This window comes from Corylus avellana, chromosome ca1 (assembly GCF_901000735.1).
Source record: "Corylus avellana chromosome ca1, CavTom2PMs-1.0".
Classification (NCBI taxonomy): Eukaryota; Viridiplantae; Streptophyta; class Magnoliopsida; order Fagales; family Betulaceae; genus Corylus; species Corylus avellana.
The window spans coordinates 50,499,796-50,516,757 of NC_081541.1; the positions used below are offsets into that span (position 1 = coordinate 50,499,796).

The 16,962-nt window shown below is 35.4% G+C and overlaps 1 protein-coding gene across 2 annotated transcripts; it reads right to left on the minus strand.

The window, feature by feature from the left end:
• Positions 1-286: 286 nt before the first annotated feature.
• Positions 287-16,749, minus strand: LOC132181818 (protein transport protein SEC24 C-like). Of its 2 annotated transcripts, none has more exons than XM_059595052.1 (25): positions 16,688-16,749; positions 15,687-16,369; positions 14,493-14,723; positions 14,196-14,270; positions 13,980-14,078; positions 12,056-12,167; positions 11,615-11,742; positions 10,930-11,049; positions 10,760-10,840; positions 8,977-9,054; positions 8,731-8,823; positions 8,081-8,135; positions 5,822-5,898; positions 5,362-5,433; positions 5,141-5,224; positions 4,751-4,870; positions 4,582-4,650; positions 4,090-4,167; positions 3,784-3,922; positions 3,371-3,535; positions 2,753-2,898; positions 2,490-2,669; positions 1,727-1,815; positions 1,558-1,589; positions 287-545 (listed from the first exon to the last, which is right to left on the minus strand). In XM_059595052.1, the coding sequence occupies exons 2-25, from the start codon at positions 16,287-16,289 to the stop codon at positions 433-435; spliced, it is 3,039 nt and encodes a 1,012-aa protein (XP_059451035.1). In that variant the 5' UTR covers positions 16,290-16,369; positions 16,688-16,749; the 3' UTR covers positions 287-432. The 2 variants fall into 2 exon arrangements, with proteins under 2 accessions (XP_059451035.1, XP_059451034.1); XM_059595051.1 differs by lacking the exon at positions 16,688-16,749 and adding an exon at positions 16,458-16,549.
• Positions 16,750-16,962: the final 213 nt, after the last annotated feature.

The window sequence follows — 16,962 nt, forward strand, 5'->3', positions numbered from 1 at the left end:
ATCGCCGCCATTGGGTTTAGGGTTTAGATCATCCTAAACAAAAACGTTCATACATTCTCTTTCACCTTCTCCCTCTCAGAGACAACACAATCAAAACACAAATAAATTAAAGCTTTGAGCGAAGAAGACAAATTTTTTTTAAATTAAATTAAATTAAAGCTTTGTATTTACTAGCATCATTGTCTCCGACAATTTCTGGGGTATAAGCTTCTAATGCTTCTTATTATCCAAAATTTTTCAATTGCTAGGCTAGCGTGCTTGTCTGTTGCTTGTTCTAACGAAAGCATTGAACTTCGAGAAAAAAAATTGAAAGCTTTGTATTACTAGCACCATTGTCCACTGAATATAGCCTATTCTAACAAACCTCTTGCAGCAAAGCTCAAGCTCTGTTTGCTATCAAAACTTGTATATCATACTGAAGAAGCATAAAAATTATGAAGAAGACATTTTCATTTTGATTTCCTGGTGGGCACGGACTAGAAAATCAGCATAGGAAGGGCCGCTTGGATTTTTATCTTCTACCAAATAAGAGAAGAACAATGCTCCTGGGGACAAGACATGGTAAAAAGCTTTTGAGCAATAAAAATAATCAAAAAAATATATGAAACAATTTCATCAATGAGAGATTTCTCTACTGCATTCAATCACAACAAAACAAGCTACAATAATTTGTCCATATGATCAAATTAAGATAATAATCCCCATCTGCGTCTCATTCGACAGTCCAAGAACGGGAATATGCATGTACTACAAACGGTGATGCAATCCCATGCAACAAATATCAACATATTCAAATTAAACATTGAGCCCTAGTGCTTGAGAAGGATGAATGCATGCAATGAATAGCAATCTGGAAGCGTGTAAACAAACACACTAATATAGGAACATTAGCCCTACTAGTTGATACAATTTTCCAGTCTCCACAGATTTCTGGACTCAAATATTTAAGGGGAAAATGCAATTACTTCCAAGAACACTAAAATGACAATATTGCTGTGTTAAGAGCGGAGGTCACTTGAAAAAGAAAAAACTTTTTTTTCTTCTTCTATTTTATAGAGATATAAGCTGAAATAAACTACAATATAACTCTACCTAATCTAAGGATACTATTTAACGACCTTTACATTCAAGGGAAATATTTATGTTGTCTAGCAAACTGTAAAGTTCAACTTTGTTACGTGAAAGGGTTGTTCTAATGCAATAACTGTTCCTTTCTCCTTACAATTTTACAAGGCCTTGTCTTAATCAACTGTTATGATGAATTAAATTTGGCTACTGCTTTAAAAACTAACACACATGATGGTCCAATCTGAAATCATAAAACAGCTCCATCTTTCATGATGGGACATCCAAATACCAGTAAATCTCCTTTACCAATTATAAAAGAAATTAACTGAATCTGCTGAATGAGACTATATATTGGGCAACGTAAGCTACATGTAGAAAATTTAATACTGTTTTGAGTTATCTTTATATATAGTAGACTTAGTAGTTGATTAGCAGGTACAATTAGTTAGATTTCCTAGTTTGCCTCAATGGTTTTCAACAAGCACTGACCTGATGGATCTCCTTTCTTACACAATCTTAAGCTGCAAAAAGCATCACAAAGATTATCAGCAATTGCATTAAATAAAAACATCATAAATTAAAGTAGCTAAATAAGCCAAAGATGCTGTAAAGATTTCTCTTAAAAACAAGAAAAAGTAACAAACAATTTCAGTCATACCGAAGGTAGGAACATCTTTGGCGCCGTATCTCATTTACCAAATCATTTAGTTTCTGCGATAGTGGATTGTCATATTGCTGCAGCACAAACTGAAAGCACAAAATCATAAGTTAAAAAAGCCAAGTTGCACGGCTGGAAATGTATGCCAGCAAAAGAATTCTGAAGATGCACATCACTGATACACCTCTTATTTTTTGCAACACAACACCAAGATCACCCCAGACACCAAGGGAACCTCTTTTCTTTTCTGTTCTTTTTTTTTTCCTCGATAGGCAAACAAAATTCACTCACCCAAGACCTCACTCTAAACTTGTTTGCTTGGGGAGCTAATGCCACTTGATCTAAGGACCATAAGCAACAAACAGCAATATCAAAAGATGTTTGAAATAAAATATATTGAATTGAGCCTCCACGCATTTTATGAGCGCCCTTTCCTGTGTTGCCTTTAATGTGAAAACCAAAATTAGATGCACCCCTTTATAATTATTTCGAAGCATATAACATACTTTTAGATTTGCATTCCTTTCATGCGTCAAGGGCTTGTTCACTAGGGTCCAGATTCCCACATCATTTATTGAAAAAGGAAAAACAACGTTTCAAGATAAAGCGGCACAAAGTCATCCAGCCTTTCAAGATTTTTTTGCAGATAATTATGCCACAATAATTGAGTTTCCTTGCTTAATACCAATTCTGATTCAGACACACGCTGTTCCCATGTATAAGGCAAAAATTACATAGTCTGAAAGGATCAGACAAAAAGTACCTGAGTAGGAATTTCATTAGGTGAGGAGATGCCAAACAGTTGTTGCAAGATACTTGAATCCACCGAGTCCCCAATATAGATCAAACAGTCCTCACCATTCTCGAGAAGAAAAATTCCCTCGTCATTAACATGCTCACTGGAAAGCGGAATCATAGGAGGAACAAGTGATTCATCCCCATCCTGTCAATTAAGAGAAAGTTACCGGGTGGTTTTAAAAGCATGTTAGAAAAACTATCACATAACTTTAAGTGGAATATTCACACCTTTGGACTAAGGTTGTGGATAGCCACCATCCTCGGATACACCAGTGAAATTGCCAAAGGAGTAGAAAGGTAGGAAACATAATTGATCCAAATAGACCGATCATCTATTCTCCCATCATTTCGCAGTCCCATACCTTTCATTAATGCTGAAAAGAAACAAGAGAACAAGATTTATAAACCAATCTACAATAGTAAATCTAAAAATATCACTGACATCAAATATTATCTGCGGTTCCAAATTTCCCAACAGAAGCAACATGTTTGATAACAACCATATTTATCAGGACTTACCATTTAAAAAATATAAATATACATGCACTTCTCAAATGTATGAGACTCAACCAGCAATAATTTAATAAGGAAGGCAAAAGAATAAAAAAGAAGGAAAAAGAATAAAAACCATGACATGAGAGAGAGAGAGAGAGAGCCTTTGTGTTCATGAATGGCATTTCTACAACCATGGACAGAAAAGTATATCTCGCGTAACAAAGAAAAGGTAATAGCGTACACTCTAAAGCACAAAAATGTTAGTTGTACACAGTTTTACTAAAATGTGGCAGCTTAAACTTAATACATTCCTATAACTTGGAATTAACATACTAGCAGAAAGGAAAATACCAAGGGTGTATAGAGGCAGCAGCTTGAGTGCCTCAGGAAGAATCAGATTTCCAGACGATGATACTGTAGCATTCAATTTACGATAAGAAAGCAGAACACTGAAACAAAGATTTGTCACTTGTTCCCGGACTTGCAATTGTGGAGAGGATGGAATTTTATGTGCCGCTACAATAGCCAAATTAAAATAACTGTTAATAGTATTCTGTCGTATAAAATTAGTAAATCAAAAAGATAATAATGAAACCATGAATCATAGTGCTTCTGTTAAGATGTAAAACAACGCTAGCAACGAGGCAGTGCAATGTAAGAACCCCTAGAGTAGGCAAGAACATTCTATAAATCTGTTGCTATGGATATCAAAAGGATTTTTACAAAACCAATGAAAATGCATAGCAGCAAACAGGATCTAATACCTTCTTTCAAGAAACAAGCAAATTGAGTGTCCAAGTCAGCCGAGAGGAATAGATTACTTAGCATACTGGTGCAAGGGAGAGATAAAGTCGTAAGTCGAATTCTTCTTTGGCCATACACAGTGGTGTAAAGAAGGGCACACTACACAAAATAAACAAATGCATAAATAAATAAATAACACTAATATTAGTAAAACTACTAACGACAACATTTTACTTTCCCTCATTAAAAGATAAGACAAACGCCTTCATAAAAAAAAAAAAAAAATGGGGATCATTACAAACACCACTTCAGAGATTTACTTGTACCTGAAAAGCACATTCTGAGCCATCCTGCAACTTATCATCGTGTTTTAAGGTTACCATTATAGTTTTGTCACAGTCAATCTGCAAAGCAGAAAGATGTGTTAGGCTTAAAGAAAACATGGTAAAAAAAACTACAGAATCTGCCTCAAACAAGAAGCACCCACAATAAAAAAAAACTGAAAATATACCAACAGGCCAAATGCAAAACGAAGAGAACGATTTTGAATTTAGTCTGATGCTGGAATTCAAATTAAGAAAACCAGTTACATAATCATCTCTAGAGGATAAATCAAGCCTATACAGTTCAAAGATAAAACGCGAATATCTTTCAATAAAATTCCTACACAATGATCAAAAACTTCAAAATTTCAGTGTTATTAATGCAGGTCAACATGATCTGTAAATTATGTAACATCAAACTTTTTGTGGAAAATAAAAATGAATGACATGTAATAATAACACAATGAAAATCAAACTTTGTGTAGATATACAAACCCCAGGTAGGTCAACATCTGTTGGGTTGTGTTTGTAAATGTTTCCACGGTATTCTTGAACTTGAATACCCTATAAATGACGGAAACAATATCAACTCACTAGAGTAGGACAAATATCAAGAATATAGAAGCTTACATAAAAAGAAACGTCAGTGCATCAAAAAGACTACCTGGCTGCATCTCACACGCATCACTGCCTCAAAACCTTGGGGCCTTGTGACATTCCATCTAAGATCATTGTAAAGCTTTGCAGAATCAGAAAGAGCTGAGAATGGGTAGTAATAGTAAACCTGGAAGAAAGTGGAAGACATTCAAAATTGAATCATGAAACAGCCAATACACAAGAAAAACTAGCTTTGTTTGATATCACTTTTTCCTTCTCCCTTTTGTTTTCTCTTTTCAAAAACAAAATATTAACAAACAACCCAAAACACAAAACATGCAAAACTATTTTCACCTTTATATCACATCAAAACACTTTGTCAAACAAAAAACAAAAAGCACCCTCTAATAAGCATGAACAAATGAAGCCTAACCAGGGACCAGAGATTCATTGATACCTGTCCTCCAGTTGTTCTTGGGACAACAGAGATAGAAGCAATGTCCACATATGTCTGGGTCGTAATAAATACATCAACACAGACCTGGAAATATCATGATAATAACAATTAGCCCAAATAAAATATGCTCACTTGCTGATATCTTCACAGACGAGTGTCAGTTGGCATAATTTATTATCAGAATCCTTATCACAGTTAATTGAGAAGAAATTAAAGTTGACCTGATACTTAGCAAATTGAATTGCCATCGTCTTTAAAGTTTTGTCTGCTGGTTGGAGTAATTTTTGGGCCTCCTGAAATCCAGTGGGGAAAAATATTCAATTCAAAAGCACAACACTAAATTACCCTCTTGTACTGATTAACACTAGCACTTACACACTACGAATAACAATAGTTTTACATCTAATGAACAAACACAGAGATGAAATAGAAAACAAAGTGAATGGTTCATTAGATGAAAGAGAAAATAAAAGAATAGTACATATAATGAACCAACCAACCATTGGTAAGAACGACTTTACAAGCAGTCAATATTAATTGATTCTCTTTCATTTGGGGTCTGGGGGAACAGTGATCTTATTTTACTGACAGACAATACCACACAGCAAAAGCAAGAACAGTAGCATTTATCGAAAGAACGCACAGATGGCAAGACAAAAGATACATATAAGATACTAATACCTTCTCCCCCGCAGATATATTAGCTCGTCCCTCAGCCTCTCTAGCAGAAAGTGATCCAATGCCAGTTGATGGCAAGACTGCAGAAAATATAATACAACCATCAGCATCCTATGATGCTATAAACTTTTTAGTACATCTTTATGGATTTCAAGGGAACCAAAGGTTCCTGTGAAAGAAAATGACCAAGCTATACAAAAATGGCTTCGAATAGCAAGTTAAAAGCTCTAAGACTTGTGAAGAACAACACAATATACGGAACAGAAGTAAGAAGTAAAATGCTAGCTTTTTTTCTAATTTCCTAGAGTTACTAGATTTGTGTTCTTTTCTTCCTAGTTGGGTGTCTCTCTTGTATACTCCCTTTGTACTTGGGTTGCACCCCTCTATGCCTTCTAATAAGATTGAATTACTTATAAAAAAAAGAAGGTATTGAAATGCTAGCCAAATCTATAAAGCTGGAGCTTCTAATAAATTAGCTGCAAGATGACATACAATTAAAAGACAAACACCACAGAAACAACTCCAGTCATTGTTAGAACTTGTAGATTATTAAAACACCTTGATGATTCTGATATCAACATACTTGACATTTTATGTTCTTGGCTCTGTACATTTAGCAGTACAGAGAAAAAAGGTATCAACTCAAGCAGCCATGAGGCAGGTTTAATTTAATAATTTCACGAGACCAGAAAAAATTTCCATTAGCCCCACAAGATTCCCCTTCTTCACATTCGCATCTCATGCTAAAATCCTAAACTGCAAAACTCTCATGAAATTAGGAAGGAATTCTGTACCACCCAGGGGGCAGTTTCCAAATTCATTTGCAACAATATATCCTACATTAGCAGACACATAACATTGAAGGTTGTATATGTAGACAGAATTTTTGAAAACAGTTAATATGTGCTACAATCATTGTATATGAAAAGAACCAGTAATTTAAAGTTTGACAGCTACCAGTAATTAATGATGAGGATGTTTCCTGCTTTCATAGCTATGGCAGTCCACTTGAAGATAACTACTAAATCATTGGCAGGAATTAAACTGTATAAGTGACAGTACCAATCAAAGTTCTAGTGGAGAGAACATTGAAAGTGATAGCAACAAAAATATACCAGTACTGACGTTAATGCTGACCCATCAAAATGCAAAGAAATTCTTAGTAAGTGTATCGACTTCTGTACCTCCATATTATACATCCATTATTAATCCCATTAAATGATATTTTTTAACACTGCAAAACATCTAATCTTATACTTTGTTCAAACAACTGCTTAGATACTCAACCATTGAATTAGAATACAAGCCCATTTGTATTACTCAAGAAACTCAAGCCTCACATCCAGGCTCGCCATTTTCTTTAACCATAGTGTCTGAGTTCTACCAAGAACTCACACGTAGGATCAGCTATGCATGAAATTTTGACTCTCTTCCCTCTCACAACTCCAACTGAGACATGCCTAACAAAACCATGAGCATTATCTGTAAAGTCCCAAATTGCTCGTACCTTATATTCTAAAATCATCCCTACACAAGGACACTACCTAGGACACCACTACGAGCTAAAGCACTGAGTTTGGGCTTCTTTCTAGTTGGGGATCAGGAGCCGGCGTCAAATACACTAAAAGCATAAGTAGCTTTACGCAGTTCATACAATGATCAACCTAATTTGAATTATAGATCTATGACATGTATTTGTTCTATAGCAGATCTCTCCCAATATCAATTTGGATTGGCTCGGGTTAGTTTAGAAAATACAATTCTCTTGCTGGGATGATGGCCGGCCCTAAGAAACCTGGAAATTGAACTGGAGACTAGAAAAAGTTGTCAAACGATTACTTTTCAAAAAAAAAAAGTCATCCCTCTTCCAATTTCATTTTCAATATTAAATCCCTATTGACTGTTAAATTTCCTAACATCTTCGGGATCAGATTTCCTAAGTGACTTGGCTGTAAACGCAACCAATTGCATCATAATTAGTGATGATTGTACACATATCCCCTAAATTTGCATCTGTGTTGGAGGCAACTGCAACATCAGAAGGTCACAAGCATCACAGGCACATAAATCAAACTAGAAACAACAGATGGTGTTTTTTGTTGTTTTTTTGTGTAATCTTCTACAGACTTCTTGAAGAAGAAAACTGCAGGAGGGACACCACATAAATGACTGCATTCACGAACATAAACAAGTATGTAACAAATCTTATATTGTAACAGGCCAATAAGACAAATATTATTGTATAGAAAATTATGAGCTTACCTGATTGAAATACCAAAAGCTTTCCCCCGCTACTCTTTATTGCCAAGAAAGCAGCCTGAATGGAAACAAAAACTTAAAACTGTTGTAACATGCAATAACCAAATATCTTTCTTTCTATGACTTCTAAAACGTGTAATGCACAACAGTCAAATATCTGTCAATGTAAATACATATGTGTCAGTATACCATACAATAGTTGAAGTTAGAATATGCCGACGTATGATAACAGCAGGAAGAAGTATTTTACTTTCGCTCACTGATACCAGAATATAATAAAATAAAAGCAACAAGGTTCAGATCTAGCAAAGACACTAATCATATGTTGTTCTTTCGAATGCCATGTTCAGCACCTGAGCTCATTATGTCCTAAGTTTGGGAACATGTAACTTTTATTTCATAAAGAACCTTATAAAATGCCAAATTGCAATGGATGTGTATGCTTCATCTTATCATCATGTATTCATGTGATGAAGAATGATTTACAAGAAGGCACGTTGACTACATTAATCATGGCCACTCAAAGCCAAAAGTGGGTTTCATAATCATGATACAATTCCCAAGCATGTTCAATATAGTTTGATACTATAAATTGAAAAGGCATAGATCATGCACCATGAATGGAAAGAATTGCCTTGTATTAAAGGACATACCTGGACTGCAGCGCCAAAGGCTGATTCAGCAGTTCTGTTATTCTGAAACATGGTTGGAATGCTTTCCAGCAATAGCTCTAAATGTTGTCGGCACTAAATATGCAAAATAAACAACTAGATATAAAAAAATGGAATTTGGAAATTCATTAAATTGACAAAAAAAATTAAATGAACTTGCTAGAGATCAACTTCTTAGCAGAACCACAAAAATATCGAAAGAGAAAAAAATTCATAGTTTAAACTAACCTCAGAAAGCTGAACAACAACATCAGTTTGAAGAGGAGTATAAACATCTTGTGCATCAGGAACAATGAGCATTAATGGCTGCAAACATATGTTGAAGAGTGAAATCAGTGTGAAACATTTCCAAACGATTGACGGTAAAACTACAAGTCAGAGCTACCTAGAGTTACAATGTTACAACAAAACAACTTATGCCCTAATTGTTTTGGCATAAAATGTTTTCAGCAAACAAACAGCGGAAAATAGCCGAAAAACATTTTCCGATGTTTGGTTCTGTTTTTGACTAGTAAGAAAAACTTATTCAAGACAAATAAACCAGAGATACGCAAGAGAAAAATAAACAAAATGAACGGCTAGATCTATAATTACAAAAATCCAAACTCCATCAAAGATGGTGAAGTGAAAACCCCTATGGCCCTCATGCATTTGAAAAGAGAACTGAGAAATAAAGACTTCAATCCCATCATTGGGTGCTCACAACCTTCAAAAGTACGAGCATTCATTTCCCTCCAAATACACCATATGAGACAATGTCGAATGGCGTTCCAAATAATACAACTCGAAGGCACGCTAAAACAATTTTGCCAACACCACAATAACACCACCACCAACTCTTGCATAACCCAAGAAATCCCAACCTAAGAGAACCATTGACTGGAACTCCCTAGCAACTGCACCATGAAGAAAGACGATGACCAACCATCTTGTCACTCAATTGCTATGCACAATGCAACACCACTCAATTATTATCATCTTCGTCTTTCTAAAATTAACCACATTTAAAATAGTGTGAGCCATTATCCAAACCAAGAAAACCACCTTTGCTGGAACTTTCACCCTCCAAATGGAACGCCAAGGAAACTAAACCAGCAATCTCCTTTCAAAACCCAACAAAATGAATATACATCAAATCTCTTGCTTTTTGACAAAGCCCATCCCAAACTCTGTGTCTCCATCCTAGTAACCAGCACAACATACAACAAATCAAAGAAACTATGAAAAAAGTAGAGTACCAAGGAACGGCACTTTTGACAAGCTGCACGTAATCTGCTACTGCAGCCCCCTATTTATTGTATCTCAAAATAAATCAGGAAAAAGGTCTTCAAAGGCAACTCCCCAAATCCGTCCCTACTTACACTACAAACGCATGCAAACACATCAAGAAACACACATATTATCAATAATACTAGCACCATTAGTGATACTTTCTTCAACAATAATAACTGTTGTGGATCTATAAGCCCTAACGGGCCTTTAACCTTCAGACCAACAGCCTATCCCAACAGAGGATGAATCTTCAAAATTTTAAATCCGTCTTTAACAGTATTTATAATTTCGGCTCTGAGTCAGCCATGCCATATATGGCCCTTCCAACTCTAAGGCAAAATTTATCCACAATTTTAATTATACAAAATGACCAAACAGGATTCAACCAAAAAAAAAAAAAACTTCATTCATAGACCAGGATCAACAAGCATACAGAAGATGATGCACATAATGTTTCATTGCAGCTGCAGCCACAACAAGAAGCAGGATATCTATGAATTTCCCTTTGCATTTTAATAAAATTCAATACTTATTTTTTTGATAAGTTATAAAATTCAATACTTATTAAATTAATTATCCCACATTCATCCCAAAAAAATTAGTACAAGCATTTATTTTTATTTTTTGTTAAGTTCATGCATATTCTTATGACCCAAAAATAATTGATATCTTAAATTTTAATGTGAATAAAGTTCTTAAAATTTTTTATGAAGGCAAAATTATTGCAACTAACTGTAACCTGCTGAAGTGCACGTTTCAAATTGTAAAAATGGATAGTGGAGTCAAATGTTGCAATTCCAACCATTGTCTGAGGGCCTTCCTGCAATAATACAACCACGAATGCATCAGTCAAAACTTTCAGGAAAAAACCAATAAAGAGTATTTTTTTGTAAATAGGCATAAACTTACAGGAAGATCAGAAATAACTTGACTGATTGCACTGCAAGCTGCAGCAGTTGCACCAGTTTGTATGGCATTCATAGATACATCGATGAGGAAGAAATAAACAGCTGGCATGGGATCACGCACCTGAAATAAGGCAATTGAATCAAAATTTACTTGGTCTGGCAACCCAGAGAAAACAATAACAGGAGAAACAACTGTGGATGAGACTGCGAACAAAGGAATCATTTCACAACTATATTATATTCAGTTACTTTACAACTATATTTTATTGAACTACTCTCAGGTCACAGCCTATGATAGAACAAAACATTCATATCATTTGTGTGAGATAAGATGCTGTTTGGGTGACCAAAAAATGTGTAACTTTATTAAGAAACATTAGGTTATATATAAAGAACAAGCAGCAAAAGAAAAAATTATTCATTCACATACTTTTCCTTTTTTGTGATAAGTTATGAAATGCATTAACAAAACTTTTTCAGTTACACACCACCAAAAATATTATCCATGGGTGTTGCAAAGCTGTTCAGCCACAAACTACACAGACATGACATGTTCTGTGATAGTGAGCACCCAACAAGCTAATTATTGCAAGGGAACTTCCTAGATCTCACATCAAACAGAACAAAACTAGTCAGAAGGGAAAACAAAATTAGTTTTACATAGCAGATCTTATGAATTAACTAACCATGTATTCCTTAGTAGCAACAAATTCAACTGTTCCTCTACACAGCTCAGGCCTTTCATCAGCATCTCTACGCCTACCATCTGGACCAAGGTTGCAGTGGTAGTCACAGGGAGTCTCATCAGTATACCCTGAAGAAGAAATTTAAAGTCCCCAACTTATATTAATAGAGTCAAATCAACAAGCTATTGATGCCAATGAATACCTAGATTTGTTTAAAATATAGGAGCTATTTCCTATACCTATCCTATGACCAGCTTGGTGCAGCAGGATATGAAAAAACGATTCTAAAATCTTGACAACTGTGATACATGTGTAATACACATTACGTAACATTTTATCTATGCTTAAATTGGAGAGCGGGCGTCCAATATCCACAACAAACAAACAAGCTAACAATCACTAGATAAATAACACAAAAATACAGAAACGGTTTATACTGACCACATAAGTTACAGATGAACTGCCTTCCCTGATCAATGAACTTCATGAAAGGGTTTATGTAGCCTTTGCAGCGAGAACATCGAACAGGACCACTTTCCCCAAAATCTACAACCTAGAGTAACAAAAACACATCACAAACTGATATGAAAAATGGATACAGTTCAATTGTTTTCTTGATTAAGATGTAGAAGCAATACTTTGTTTGAACTCATCCCAAAGAAAAGTTTGAGAATATAATGGCAGGGTTTCAAAGCTACCAAAGAGCCAGGGCTGACTCCCAAATTTTGCTTGATATATTAAATCTTGTATAAAAGGGGGAACTTATAGAACTAGAAAATGAGAATGTTACGTGAAAATGAGCAAGGTACAAGCATACAGTGAAAACAACCTGAAAATAAATACTAAAGGAGTTTCTCAATCAAAAAACTTAAAGAAATGAGCTCCTCTTTGAGCAAGCATCAGAGCTCACTCCCAAAAAGAAACACACCTACAAAGGGCTAGCCAGGTCATCATCTCCCCTCATAATTCAGTTATCCACAAGGACCTAATGAGTCTTCAATTAATCCAAGAAATCAGAAAACACGTCATTAAGTACAAAAAGTAAAAACTTCATGAACTTTAATTCAATAATTCGATTATATCTTCTCTACTTAGTAGCTCACTAAAGATTCAAATTGTTTCAATTGTTATGCAATCCCTCACATTAAACAACTATATTATTGATCTTCTACCATTTTCTTTTGGAATTAACAATGAACTTTTTTTTCATAATAGTTATTTTAAGAAAAGAACAGGGAAATCAAACCCTGTGTTCACGTAAAAATTTCAAAAGAAGAAAATACACAAAGGAGGCATGGATACTACGCGGCCAAAAAGCCCCTAGGAAACAGTTAAATAACATCATGCAAATTAACTATATGAAATTCTCTAAATTAAACCTTGACAAATCCAACAAGAAAAAAAAAAAATCAACTTAAATGCAATTTTTTTTTCCTTCTCATGATGGTTAGAACACAAAAAGGATTTTTTAAAAACACAAGGAGTTCTTATTGTAGTTAGTAGGGATATGCTATAGCTTTTATTTTAGGTGTTTTCACTTCGTATATCTCATACAAACTTCATTTATTTGATCATTAAAAAAATCTTTTATTTGCTAGACAAATACCTTATTCTATGATTCTATCCAAAACTTGCAAGCACAAGAACACTCTCCATTAAAACCAGTTTTTCCTCATCCGATTTCCAAACAACATACAAAAAAGACAAATTTTAATTGTACCCATGCTCAATCCAAAATGCAATGCCAGCATCTTTTATCCTTCCAAATCTTTTTTTTTTCTTTTTTGAATAACTCATATACCACAAGTAAGGAGCCAATTAGGGGCGTCTTACGCTTTTAATAAGATTGGATTATTAGTTATAAAAAAAAAAAAAAAAAAAAAAAAGGAACCAATTCCGGCCATTCATAAAAAGTCACTAAAGCCTCTCTATTTCAAGAAATTGCAAATAAGTTTTTATTTTTATTTAAAAAAAAAAAATGGTTGACAGAAACCTTTTTTCTTCCAGGAAATGGATGGCATTATTTAGATACATAACCTATACATTTATCTGATATTAAAAGGGATAATAATTAAGCTTTATGTGGCAGCAATGATGGCATCCTTATACCACTATGTAAAACGACCTTTTCCCACAATATAGACTCACATATATTAATCCGTAAATGAAATTTCAACACAACCAAGAACAAAACAGCTGGGTAGTTTTTTCTTTACAGGAATCAGGTTCTTTCCTCTGAATCAAGTCCAATTACTACAGTTCAAGGCTTCAGATCTGAATTCATGACAATCGACTAATTACATAAATTTATAATGACCAAAAGGGTAGTATGCAAGGATTAGAGAAGAAAGAAATCATGCATTACTTGGATGGGTTCCTCAGATGGATGAGGAAGGGCCAAAGGTTGGACCAACAAGGCTAACTGCATCCCCGATGTTGTCAAAAGGTCAGCAGTGCACGGAATCTGTCATATCATCATAAGATATTAACAGTAAAGAACTGTGAAACGTTGGCCAAAGAGTTAGCAAAATCATTATAAAGACTACTGTCAACCAATGCTTGTTATATTCTTGACCATGACCTGACTGATGGTGCACCTCATGTAGCGTGGACTGCAATTCCCTGTGTCTCTGACAATATAATCACTTGTAGCAGGCTTGACAAAAGTACCAGGACAGCGTTAGCAAACAACAAAAAACATACATGTCAATGAAATTACTTTGCAGCATCTAAATAAACAATGACAATAGAAGTGAATTCTCAGAACACACAATTTAAAAGAAAAAAGGTAACAAGATAATATAGCTTAATGTACAAAATTTTAAATCAAATCAAAAACTTCTCTTCAACTTAAAAATAAAATATGAAAAAGAGATACCGGAGGGGGATTGGCCTGATTGCCCTGACGCGTTTCATACAACATTGGAGAGGAACTTGGAATGGGATGTGGAATTTGATTGGGATCAATCTTCGGTCTCCCTGACACAGGGGCTCCAGTTTGACCCAGCGCAGGTATGGCAGTCATAGATTGATTTGGCAGAGGTTGTGGTGGCATTCCAAACATCCTAGGTGGTGGCACAGAGCCAGGAATTGGTGGAGGTGGGGCCACCTATCACAATTCAAGAATTCAGAATCCAGTGTGCTGATCAGACTGAAAGGAAATTGCATACTCATGCAATATTTCTTTCTTACGGGTAACATAAATCATTAACATAGAAAATGTGTTTACTATCAATGTGTGGCATTTTTATGCAACAAAAGTACCCTGAATTTGACAAAGTGCCTGAGATATGGTTCACCCGCAATATAAACATGTGCACAGTCGGCTTCAGAAATTCCCTCCTCTTATGTTCACTTATCACTCATGTCAAAGATTTTTATCAGGGGAACAGTCAATGTGGCCACTCAAGTTCACAGACACCTACTCAAGAACTATATTTGAACTGTTGCCTTAGCAGCTTTCCCAAAATGTGACATTGTACATTAAGATTTCTTATAGTACATTCATGTGCCCAGTTATTTCCGTATTATTGAAAAAGAAAAAAAGGATTAAGTTGTAAAATGCAACTTTTTTCAATTGTCTGAGTGAAGCTACAGAGCATTTCTTTTCCAGGAGAGGATAAAGTGCAAAATTGTCTTTTTTTTTTATAAGTAATGTTTATATATCAAAAGCGCAGAGGGGCGCAACCTTAGTACACAGGGGGATACAAGGGAAACGATTAGCTAGAAGAATAAAAAAGAACAAGAAAATCAGGATAGCTAATAACTATAGGAGCAAGCCAAGCCGCTGTCCAGGTGCAGAAGTGTCTATATGCATATTTAAACTGCATAGGAAATAACCTACTTAGTATTTGATTATTTTAAGGCTGCCACGTGGTGTTACAATTCTCCTATTCAAACCTTTAACAAGTGCCAGCTCATTACAAATGAATTGATTTCCCCACACACTTGAAACAAAAATTTCTGTGCATATAATATAAAATAAGAGGAAGGAGCCAAAAAACAGTCGTGCATTTACTGGTAATTAATCTTTAAAAAATGAGCAAAATATACTGTGAAAGATATTCATTACCTGGTCGGGATGCCTTGGCCATGTGGGTGGCCCATAAGAACCAGGAGGTGGCGGCACACCTTGAGGGGGTGCTGAAAATGGTGGTGTTGGTTGTAAAGGAGTACCTGGTGGAGCAACAGTCGCTGGACTACCTAGAAGTGAACGCATGCTTGGAGCCTGAAGCATAACGGGACCAGTTGGCAAACCTGAAGACGGGAAAGCACCGGGAGGAGGTGCCCCAGAAGTGGCTCTGTACCCAAAAGGCGAAGGCTGGCCAATGGGTGTCCCAGTAGGTCTTACTGGGGCCACATTGGGAGGCAATGTGGATTGTGGGGGTCCTGATGGAGGTAGTGTAGGTCTTGCGAGCGCACCGGGTGGTGGGCCAGGCCTAGAGAATGGCGGGGAACCATTGGGAACTCCAGGCAGCGGGGCTGATGAAGGGAAATTAGGTAGTTGACCGAAAGAGGAAGGCATCGAAGGTGGCCGATTGAGATTCAAATTACTCAAATTATCGGCGAGTAAATTGGGATTTGAATTAGGGTTGTAATTAAGGGGTGGAGGTTCCGATGGGTTATTGCTATTACTCTTTGACCTAGGTGCTCCAGGAGCCACAAGAGCTGCCATTGATCTCAATCAAATCAAAAATCTAGATCCCCCTTTCCCCTGTATATCACTGAACCAATTCAACAACCCACGATCCAAATCTACACCAAGAACCAATAAAAACATATATTTCAGTTAATTCAACAAATCACACAATTTTTCAGAAATCAGATTCCAATCTAAACTCACGGATTTCAAATCCCTTCTTCTTAAACATCAATCTTTTCATCAGGTTTTCGATCACAAATTCACGGTCATAAGATCGAAGATCCCCCCCGAAAATAAAAAATAAAAAATAAATTTATTTTTATTATTATTATTATTTTTGTAAGTTTTTATTATGTGAATTGAATAGTGGATTTTGGTAGAATAAACTATTAAGAAAAAAATTACGATACGAAAACGAAGAGTTGGAGTACCTGTGTTAAGAACTAGGGCACGCTTTTACACTGAACTGTTATCCTTGTAAAAATGAATATCTTTTATCGAAGGATAAATATATCAGAAGTAATTATAGAAGTTTTTCTCGCATTCTTAGAATGCGGTCGCTTTTAAAATCACTACTGACTTTATGACGGATTATTATTAAATTTTGATCAAATAGTAATTTTAGAAACTACCACATTTTTTAAGTGACACAAGAATGACTTCTAGCATTATTCGTCATTCTTGTGTCTCTTAAAAAATGAGGTGA